General features: G+C 35.4%; 1 protein-coding gene across 1 annotated transcript in view; it reads right to left on the bottom strand.

Annotated features, from left to right (window-relative positions):
- LOC137003200 (homer protein homolog 3) overlaps positions 1-11,679 on the bottom strand; it is a 41,386-nt gene extending 29,707 nt beyond the window's left edge. Inside the window, exons 1-2 of the mRNA XM_067363255.1 lie at positions 11,307-11,679; positions 10,540-10,589 (exon numbers count right to left, since the gene is read on the bottom strand). Of these exons, the coding sequence (XP_067219356.1) occupies positions 10,540-10,562 (23 nt within the window). The 5' untranslated portion in view covers positions 10,563-10,589; positions 11,307-11,679. The remainder of the gene's footprint in view (positions 1-10,539; positions 10,590-11,306) is intronic.
- Positions 11,680-11,880: the final 201 nt, after the last annotated feature.

Here is an 11,880-nt window from a genome sequence, read left to right as displayed (position 1 = left end):
TATAAACATACACACTATATTATTTTCAATTTTTTCACATAAATAAATGTATAAAAATGTATCATTAATTATTATCGTTATTATTAGAATTTATACACATATACATACACACATGATATACATACTAATATATTATTACTATTATACTCAAATTCCTGTAAAGATTAAAAATATCACTTTTTTAATTCTTAAATACTCAGCCTTTATTTCCCATCACCTCATAGAAAGAACAGATTCATTAAATCATGGTAAACAGGTTGTTCTTCTGACCACCATCATTAATGGATCTCCTGTATATATGCAAACAGGGCTGCAACTAACAACTACTCTGATAATGTTGATTATTTCTACAATTAACTGAATAATTCAACTCTGACTTTGATCAGTTGTAGCAGCACTAATAAGGGTCCTGGAGCATGGAGTTTGTGTATAATAGCCTGCAGCTCATATGCAATTCAACACAGTCAGAGCTGATTCTACAGCGCTCTAATGGACAAATGATGATAACAAGAGTGGAACGAGCGGTAAACGATCAGAGAAATCAAATGTTATGTGCTGAAGCCATACATAACGCCTCATGACTGACTGACGGATCTCTGTGTGAAGTAAATACGGCAGCTGAAGCGCTACGGCCAAACTGCATGTGACGGACATCTAAGAGCTTTCTGGTTCATTTCTAACCTTCTTGCATTTGGTCATTGTTATAGAAGCACAAAGAAATCATTAAAAAAAAAACATTTAAACCTATACAGAACAAAAAACACAGAGGAAATGACAATTTAAACAATAATTTTGTACCTGGCTTCATCCAATGTTCTTGAAATGTATGCAAATTGCAAATGCATACCTATTTAATTAGACAAAGCCTAATTTGCATATTTAAACAACATTTCAGAAAACTTTTAATTTGAAATGATCTTCAATTTAGCTTTTCATAAAGCTACAGCTTTCATCGTGTCTGATATATTTGTCATCAGATGAGTGATGGTTTGATATTTTCTCATGTGATCTTTGTTTTTCTCAGGGTTGCCAGGTTTGTGAAACAAAACCCACCGTAACATGGCAAAAACGCGTTTTGGGAAATAAAAATTAAGGGGTTGCTGTAACCTGCGCACTAAAAAAACAACCCGTGGCAACAGTGTAACAGTAGCCCAATTCTGCGGAAAAAATACAGAATTGGCAACCATGTCAGAAAATCGGTCTGTGTGACACCCTGGGTTGCGAGTTAGTGGAAAACACCGCGTATTGCAGCCATTGAAACCGGCAAACAAACCCGGTTAGAGATGGAAGATTATATCCGACTATAAAGCCTCGCCATCCATCTAAACAGCTCTATTTAAAATGCGGATAAATCAACTCTAAAACTTACAGTGTAACCTTATAATGTCCTGGCAACCCGCGTGAACGTCGAGTCTGAGCAGGAGAGGGTGGGGAAAACAACTCTCTCCAATATTTTGAAATCGGACTGCAATACCCATTTCAACCACTAGCTCTTAATATTACATAATGCACCTTTAATATGGCAGATAAGATTAATATGTGCACAGATCATTGTGAGAAACAAAAAGCTGAAATCCGGAAGAGGATCTGGAAGGGTTGCATTTCAGAAATGTAAAATCTAATAATGCAATACATCACTCGCAGGTAGAGCGGAAGGACAGGAATTGCTGAAAGATGATCCCCTTCCCATTATGCCCTTTACAGAAATGAACACGGATATGACACCATCACCATCCGTGTTGTGAGATGTTGCATCCGTGGCTCGTAAATCTAACGTTTGATGGCGTTTGAGATTTCATTTCTGCCCACTGATTCCTCAGAGAATATTAATAGCGACATGAACAAAGCCACGTTTGTGGTCTTGTGCGACTTAAAGACCGCAGTAAAAGTTGAAATATTAGTCCTGGACCGAATATGAGGAAAGCTTTCATTATTCTCCCTTCAGCATGTCATTCATTACATATAAAGCCATTATGAGTCATGCGTGAATGTCTCGGTTTGAGATTTAAACCATGAGTTCCTACAGACCAGAATGTCTTTCAAAGACCTTTGCACGTCACAAATCCTTTGATTGAAGAAAAAAAAAAAACATGTAAAATAGTTCAACGCACCACCCAGACTGATCAATTGGCTGATATTTGGCTATTTTGAGATTAGCATTATATTGAAAATTGAGCAGCAGTCTTGGCAATATAGACCATGCACATTTTCTCTTATTGGGGAATTTTAAGTAATTATGTTGTAAAATAAATGCATAATTTCAAATAAGACATTTGATATTAAAGTGCTCCTATTATGCTATTTTGTTTGGAGTCTCCTACAACAGATTTACATGCATCCAAGGTCAAAAAGCACTTTAATTTTCTCATAATGCACATTACCTCATTTTTTAAAGAATCTGAAAACATTCAGAGATTCAGACTCGACTCTGCTCTGATTAGTCAGACAGACCAGTCTGTTGTGATTGGTCGACCACTTACAGCGTGTCGGAAAACAAACACCGATTATCATATCTGAATTTCAGTTCTTCTTCAGCACTTGATACACAGTATTACAAACAGTAACAATGTGCTGAAAACAGTGTCTTCCAAACCAGTCTCTTCCAGGACACTGTTCACAGCATTTACTCTAAAAAATGCTGGGTTTAAAACAGCCCAAGCTGGGTTGAAAATGGACAAACCCAGCAAATGGGTTGTTTAACCCAGGGTTAAATGTTTACCCAACCTGCTTTCGTTTAACTCAACTATTGTGTAAAAATGACTGTATTGCTTGCTTAAAATGATCCCAAAGTACACTCCAAAAAATGTTTGGTTAAAAACAACCCAAGTTGGGTTGAAAATGGACAAACCCAGCGATTGGGTTGTTTTAACCCAGCGGTAGGGTTAAATGTTTGCCCAACCTGCTGGGTAGTTTTATTTAACTCAACTATTGTTTAAAAATTACTGTATTGCTTAATTAAAATGAACACAAAGTATGTTGGAAATGAACATTTATTAATGTTCAATGAATAATTATTCAACAATAAACATTTATTAAATTGCTTATTAATAAATGTATATTAATAAACTATTAAATTTATATTAATTAAATATTAAAGCTTATTAATAAACATCCACCTTTTTTCTATTATTGTTGCCTCTAATTGCATCTGGTTTTTAATTTCCCAACTATTTTGGGTTCATTTTAAGATAGCCATATAGCAATTTTTAAACAATAGTTGGTTTAAATAAAACTACACAGCAGGTTGGGCAAACATTTAACCCAACCGCTGGGTTTGTTCATTTTTAACCCAACTTGGGTTGTTTTTAACCCAGCATTTTTTAGAGTGTATTTTATCACATATATTGGCATTATATTGGGCGGCTCAGTCTAGATATAGAAATCACCATCTCATCAAGGCTGCATTTATTAATACAGTAAAAACAGTGAAATATTAAGAACTACTATATACAGGTTCGTAATTAATGTGAATAATGAATAATGTATAATTAATTCTAGAGTAAAGGATTTGGTAAACCACTAGTAATGACTGAAGTATTACCAAATACCTAAGAAGGAATTACTAATTATTTGCATCAGTATTCTAAAGTGAAAATCATGATAACTCTCTAGTAACTACTGAAGTCACTGTAAACTTTTGAGGTTTTTGTAAAGTATTGGATAGTAATGACTCAAGAGTTACTATATAACTCTAAAGTAACTACTTCTTTTTTGGATCAGTATTCTAAAGTGAAGATCATGGTAACCCACTAGTAATTACTCAAGTGTTACCAAATATATCATAAGGAATTACTGTACAAAAACATATAAAAACCTCAACAGTTTACAATGACTTCAGTAGTTACTAGAGAGTTATCATGTTTTTCACTTTAGAATACTGATCCAAATAATTAGTAACTCTTTCTTAAGTATTTAGTAATACTTCAGTCATTACTAGTGGGTTACCAAGGCCTTTACTTTAGAATTAATTATACATTATGCATCATTCATGTTAATTATGAACCTGTATATAGTAGTTCTTAGTAGTTCTCTGGGAGGAATGAAAAAACAGTAGTTACTGACTAGTTAATAGTGAACTACCACCTACAACTGAGCACTATTACTTACTAATTCATTCATCAGAGTTACTTGTTAGTTAATAGTAGTTACTAGTGTAACGATTCGGGACTCATGGTAAGATCCATATGCAAGCTTTATTAAATGTGAGCGTGGTCGTACAGGCAGGGGTCAGATTACAGCAAACAGGTACAGCAAGGAACAGGCGGAATCATAGTCAGGGTACAGGCAGTAGGTCGAGGCAGGCAGATATCACAGAACAGCAGACAAGGCAAAGGTCAGGACAGGCGGCACAGGATCGTAGACGGGAAACAGACAGGCAGACGAGATAAACGCTTGGAATTGTACACAGAGGCAACAAGACTTTTATAGTCCAGGTAATGTGTGGCAGCTGGGTGTGGTGATTAGTGTGGAGCGATTGTGAAGCGAGTGCAGGTGATAAGCAATGGAGGATCATGGGAAATGTAGTCCGGGACAACTAGAGTGTTAGTAATGCATTACTCATTTGTTCCTGTGTAGTTATTCATTAATGAAGGATCAGTATTCTAAAGTTTTACTGCATCTGCTACATGCATATGCAAATGTTAAATCCACTTGGCAAAATGGCTAAAAAAAAATGGTTAAATTGAATATATTAGAAATATATTTACATTTCAGAGCAAACACATAAATATTATATATAGAGGCTGATCATTTTTAGCTTTATCACTCTGTGAGCATCTGTCTAATCTTTCTATGTTCTGATCTCTTAACTTGAAACAGTCACACACACACACACACACACACACACACACCAGCAGCTGGATTATGATGGCCGTGGTGTTGAGATCACTTTCCTCCTCTCCCCCTTAAGGACTCCACCTCGCAACAGGAGTGCAGCGCTTCTTATAGCCTGCTCTGAATTCCCAGAATTCCATGGGGTATGACTCCTGGCTTCACACATCACAGATCCCCAACGCTGGGCCCCTGTGATCCGCACCAGCTCTTCATCTGTCAGTTACTCAGCCTGAGCTGATTGCAAAGCGCCCAGTAACGAGCCGAGGGTCTGTAAACGATTCCAGTGCGAGAGATCGACCGGCGTTCAGCAGGTAACAACTACACAATCTCTGGATCCAACCTCAGCGAAATACCAAACCGACGGCACACATCCCAGCGGCCCGAGAGTTTCTCTTGCTGAAGCTGCGGTTTCATCAACGACACCATTTGCAATCTGTCAATGTGGTTTGCATTGCGTCGACAAATGTGAACAGAACTTTCTTGGTCTTGTTATAATACAAACTTATTTTTCCCTCAGGATAATGTGTGCTAATGAATAGTGAACATTATTAATTTGTATTATTAATTATGATTAGTTTTGTTGGAAGTAAAGTAATACTTTAGTTGAGCAAGAATGCATTAAACTGAAGGAGTAATTCAGCTTTGAATCACAGGAATAAATTACACTTTAAAATATATGCAAATGTAAAACAGATTTTTAAAATGGTAATAATATTTTAAAATTTTTCTGTTTTTACTGTATTTTTTTTAAATAAATGCAGCCTTGCTGAGCAAAAGAGACTTCTTCAATAGGATTAAAAGTGTATATATAAACACATTTTACACTATCACATCAGTTCCTCATGGACAGAATCATTACATTTTCTGATTCACCTGAAAATGCATCACATTATGACAATAAAATGGGTTGTAAGCGCCATTTCATGGTAACCTTAAAGCAATGCAGCTGACTAGAACTGAATGTTGTGTGTAAACCAGAGAAAACTGTCTCTACCCCATAAACACAATCCAACGGCCAAGAGAGCATTAGCTGGTAACTGTTATATTCTGCAATTGTGTGTGTGTGTGTGTGTGTGTGTGTGTGTGTGTGTGTGTGTGTGTGTGTGTGTGTGTGTGTGTGTGTGTGTGTGTGTGTGTTCAGAGATCACTGAACCCTCGAGCTGTCCATTTGCATTTTAGCTCTAATTGCCTTTTTCCAGATTTGTTTATGTAATTAGGCAATTACTAGGAATTGTTAGTGAGAAATTAACCTCATGCTGCATCTTTATTCTATATGTAGGATATAGAGAAAGAAACTAAATCCAATCTTTCCCTGTGTTCACCACAGATATGACTTCACAGAATGAAAATTAAAGGAACAATAATGAGTCAAACTAGATTTTTACATTGCCAAACATCATATTGACGGAGCGTTTTCACTTCAAAATTGCTAGTAAATTGCACAAATAATTACACAGAAAAGGCAAGTGAATTAAACATTACAATTTTGTAGTAGAAAGACTGAAATTATATTTTCTTGAAAAAAAAATGTCTCCAATAATCTTTGGGTTTTTTACAACATAAATTTTTTTTTTCTCTTTTAGTGTTTAAGTTCCAGTTTCTAGATATGATAATTCATCAGCATGAAACAGCATTCAAAACCCATTTTACTTTCCTAACATGACATTTTTATAGAAGCCTATACTCTGGTATATCATAAATATGACAAAATAAAAATTATGACACACTAAAGCCGAGTTCAGACTGCACGATTTTCAAAGTAGTCGGGTCACTGTTCTGACTATCTTGGCCAGCATTCAGTCGCTGCTGTGTTCATACTGCACAATGGATCGGCGACAGAAGGTTTCACACTGCATGACTTTACAATAGGAAGAATCCCCGACAACTGTCTGGCACGCAAACTACGTTTCACAACCAAACACACAGGAGATGTGACAGGGAAACAACGCGATATCACGCAAGACCAGAGTTATTATTATTATTAAAAACGGTAGCAGGCAAGAAGCTTGCAATATGAAGCTTGCAATTGCCTGTGCGCTGATTTGCAGAGAAAACAAGAAAAAGAAAAGAGGAATATGGAGGAGGAAATGGTTGGAGAGACTGTGGATTGTGTGTTCTGCATCGAGAGTTGGAGGTAAATGCATAACTTTTCAATGTGCTGCTGTTGCGGATGGTCAAGCAAATGTTTGTGCTTTGTTTTTGTTTGATAGAATTGTAATGTTTATCTGAAACGAAGACATGCTTGCTGATGTTCTGGTCTATAACTCCTCCCCGAACTCCCCGCTGCTCTGTATCTTGCCCTCTCATTGGCTGTCAGTCATCGCCGATGTAGTTTTCAGTCAGAACACTTTCACACTGCATGATTTTGAATCGCTGACAGGTCCAGATATTTAGCATGCCAAATATCTCACGGGTGTCGGCGACTCGTCAGCGATTCTCTCAGATCGCGTCTTTGCTCGTTCGCACTGCGTGAATGTCACTCGCGTGAACGAGCTCCGATTTGCTCGTGATTTCGGGCATTTGTCGGCGATTTCTCAAAACCTGTTGGCAGGTTAAAATCGGGGCTTAAATCGTGCAGTCTGAACTCGGATTAAGTCATGAAAAAAATTAAAAGTTGAAATTATGAATTAAAAAGTCATATGACAAAGTTGAAAATGACATACTAAATTGAAAATTAGTAAGTGAGACAAAAAATGAGATAAAAAGTTGACATACTAAAAAAATCTACTTAAAAAGTAGAAATGATGATAGAACTTTGATTTAACTCATAATTATGACTTAGTATGCTAACACTAACTTTTTGACTTACGCCATAATTTCAACTTTTTGTCATAATTACGACTAAGTATGTAATCATTTTAACTGTTAAGTTCGACTTTTTTTAATTTCGACTTTTTGACAATTATGACTTTGACATAATTATGACTTAGTATGTCATCATTTCGACTTTGTTCATTTCAACTTTTTATCATAATTATGACTTAGTATGTCATCATTTTGACTTTTTGTTAATTTTGACTTTGACATAATTATGACTTAGTATGTCATCATTTTGACTTTTTGTTAATTTCAACTTTTTATCATAGTTATGACTTAGTATGTCATCATTTTGACTTTTTGTTAATTTCAACTTTTTATCATAGTTATGACTTAGTATGTCATCATTTCGACTTTGTTCATTTCAACTTTTTATCATAATTATGACTTAATATGTCATCATTTCGACTTTTTGTTAATTTTGACTTTGACATAATTATGACTTAGTATGTCATCATTTTGACTTTTTGTTAATTTCAACTTTTTATCATAGTTATGACTTAGTATGTCATCATTTCGACTTTGTTCATTTCAACTTTTTATCATAATTATGACTTAGTATGTCATCATTTCGACTTTTTGTTAATTTTGACTTTGACATAATTATGACTTAGTATGTCATCATTTCAGCTTTTTGTTAATTTTGACTTTTTGACATAATTATGACTAAGTATGTAATCATTTTAACTGTTAAGTTAAACTTTTTTTAATTTCGACTTTTTGACAATTATGACTTAGTATGTCATCATTTCGACTTTTTGTTAATTTCAACTTTTTATCATAGTTATGACTTAGTATGTCATCATTTCGACTTTGTTCATTTCAAATTTTTATCATAATTATGACTTAGTATGTCATCATTTCGACTTTTTGTTAATTTTGACTTTGACATAATTATGACTTAGTATGTCATCATTTCAGCTTTTTGTTAATTTTGACTTTGACATAATTATGACTTAGTATGTCATCATTTTGACTTTTTGTTAATTTCAACTTTTTATCATAGTTATGACTTAGTATGTCATCATTTCGACTTTTTGTTAATTTTGACTTTGACATAATTATGACTTAGTATGTCATCATTTCAGCTTTTTGTTAATTTTGACTTTTTGACATAATTATGACTAAGTATGTAATCATTTTAACTGTTAAGTTCAACTTTTTTTAATTTCGACTTTTTGACAATTATGACTTAGTATGTCATCATTTCGACTTTTTGTTAATTTTGACTTTTTGACAATTATGACTTAGTATGTCATCATTTCGACTTTTTGTTAATTTCAACTTTTTATCATAATTATGACTTATTATGTAATCATTTCGACTTTTTGTTAATTTTGACTTTTTTTACATAATTATGACTTAGTATGTCATCATTTTGACTTTTTGTTAATTTCAACTTTTTATCATAATTATGACTTAGTATGTCTTCATTTCAGCTTTTGTTAATTTTGACTTTTTGACATAATTATGACTAAGTATGTAATCATTTTAACTGTTAAGTTCAACTTTTTTTAATTTCGACTTTTTGACAATTATGACTTAGTATGTCATCATTTCGACTTTGTTAATTTTGACTTTTTCCCCTGGTTTCACAGACAAGGCTTAAGCTAGTCCCAGACTAAAATGCATGTTTGAGCTGTTTTAACTGAAAGCAACTTGTACTGACATCATATCTTAAAATATGTCAATGCCATTGTTTTGTCTCAAGATGCACACCTGTAATGTTTCTTTCTAGGGTATGTTTATCAAAGCTACTTAAATACCCTAACTGAAATAAGACCTAATCCTGGCTTAGCCTAAGCCCTGTCTGTGAAACCAGGCCTTTATATCATAATTATGACTTAGTATGTCGTAATTATGTAAATTTCGACTTTTTGTCAGAATTATGACTTAGTATGTCATCATTTCGACTTTGTCATATTTCGACTTTGTTAATTTCGACTTTTTCCCCCGGTTTCACAGACAAGGCTTAAGCTAGTCCCAGACTAAAATGCATGTTTGAGCTGTTTTAACTGAAATGTTTTCTCTGGAATAACGTGCCCTGATGAATCACTCACAACAAGACCATGAACATGTATTAAGCGAATAAACTGTCGACTTCTGCCAGCTTTAGAACAAAGAAGGATCGTTTGAAGGACAAACATTCAAGTTAGAAGGAAGAAATTAGGCCAGGCATGTTCTGACCCGACAGCATCATCACACCTTTCCGCCGCTGAACTAATTAACTGCACCATCACTACTGCTTTAACCCATTACTGGCCTCCTGAAGGACAAAACAGCTTTACAATCAGCACTCTGGAAACTCATTGAGATGGACACTTGAGACGCCGCAGAACATACATTGTGCGGTCGCCATGGCAACTGAAAAAAAAAACAATACTGGCTGTTTCATAAACAATATCCCACGACCTTTTTTGCAGCAGCCATGGTCGGGTGTCATTTCTGCGAGAGACTAACAGAGCCATACAGTAGACGAAATCTCTCTTTATCTATGCAGAATCCATAATTTCTATGAATGTCCCGCTAAGAGCAGGATAAATGGGTCATTCTTTGAAAAACAGGTGTCCATATTCACAAAGTGATTTTTAAGTGCATTTCTCAAAGTGCACTGAGTTTTTTTTAATGCCTGACGCTGATATCTAGACAGCAAGCTGGCTGATGACTTATGAGACAAAAATGACAAATCATTTCTTCAAAATTGAAAAATAAGGTTTAAAATATTATGCATTGATGATAAGATTCTTAATAACTGCTGTTACTGATTCTCTGAAAATTTAATCAGTGCATCTAATCTGCTCCATGTATTGATCTATTTCATAAAAACACCTCAACTGATGGTCTCAGGATCTGATAAAGACATTAAATCATCAGAGAAGCGTGTCTTACCTCTCTCTGTGCAATGAAAACATTCTTAATGGACAGACGAGGGTCTTCTTCTGCCATTAGAAATGAGAGAATGAAAATAAATAACATATAAATACATTGTTAATACTGAGAGAATTAATGACATATTTGGGTCAAGGTCAAAGATTAAAGTTCTTAACAAGAACTCAAAGACCTTTGAAATCAATCCTGATCATGAAATAATCTTTTTAAACAAAACCGATGCATGCATAATTACAAATAACTATTTGGAATAAATATATCATATCCTAGAAAGATGATAAATCAGTCAGTGTCGATACTTTTTGGTTGAACTGGGATATATAGGTAGTTGAGAAATATAATTTTCTACATTCAATATGATTTAAATGTAAAAATAAATGCACATATGCATAAGAAAAAGATGTTGCAACTGGTCACTATATAGTTAAATCAGCTTTTAGCTTTTTGCAGGTCACTTTTACTATGAAAATGCATGCATAAAATTATATAAAAATTGTCTAAAACGCTGTATAGCATGTCAGTGCATGACACTGCTGAACATGTCAAATACACACAATGATTATTTCCAGTTTCCAAATGCAGGACTGTCATAAATAAATCCTTATACACAGTTTTCAGGTGTCTAAGAGCCATCTAAACTCTTTAATCTGACATAGTTGCAGTAACTAGTGCTGTAGTAAGTTCTTCTGTCATGCTTGGGTCCAGTTCAGAGCTTTAGGTCTCTCAAGTTCCTATAAATAAGAATATGACAGAGCAGCGACCCTTACCCCATGTCGTTGTAAACACACAGGATGTCAAACTCTTGTTCCTGTTATGGAGCAACTGTTTACAGCCTGTAGGATCTGTAGGAGCAGTAAATCCGTGTCTGGAGTCTTTCTATACAGTGAACATGGCATATATTTGCATGGCAGCAAGCGAATGCAACACTAGCAGCCGCTGAAACTGGACGTGATGACCGGGGCTCTTGTCAGTTCCTCTTTTCCCAGATTTTTTCTTTGGTTGCACTTCAGGTAACGCGCGGACACGCGGGAAACTCCCGCCGGCTGTCACACTCCGCGTTCTGCTGTTTCCCGCAGCGACTTTGATGACGTGCCGCGACTGTTACTTTGTAACCAGTTTTGCTTTGATGTCCCGAGCCCGCGTCGCCGCTCTGTGCTCGAGCGCTGCCGCTGGCGGTTTTTTAAGAGACTCTCACGCGCCGTCCAGCGGACAGAAGCAGAACTGCAGCATCATTGCGGCGTGCTTCTCGCCCTCTAGTGATTAGAGAGTGAAGACCCGTTAATCATACAGACATTTGTGCTGATGTGACCCTAATGAGACACCACGAACCTTCACCACAAA

Source organism: Chanodichthys erythropterus, chromosome 16 (genome assembly GCF_024489055.1).
Source record: "Chanodichthys erythropterus isolate Z2021 chromosome 16, ASM2448905v1, whole genome shotgun sequence".
Lineage (NCBI taxonomy): Eukaryota > Metazoa > Chordata > Actinopteri > Cypriniformes > Xenocyprididae > Chanodichthys > Chanodichthys erythropterus.
Note: the sequence above shows the minus strand (reverse complement) of the source record. Positions and strands in the feature narration are given on the sequence as shown.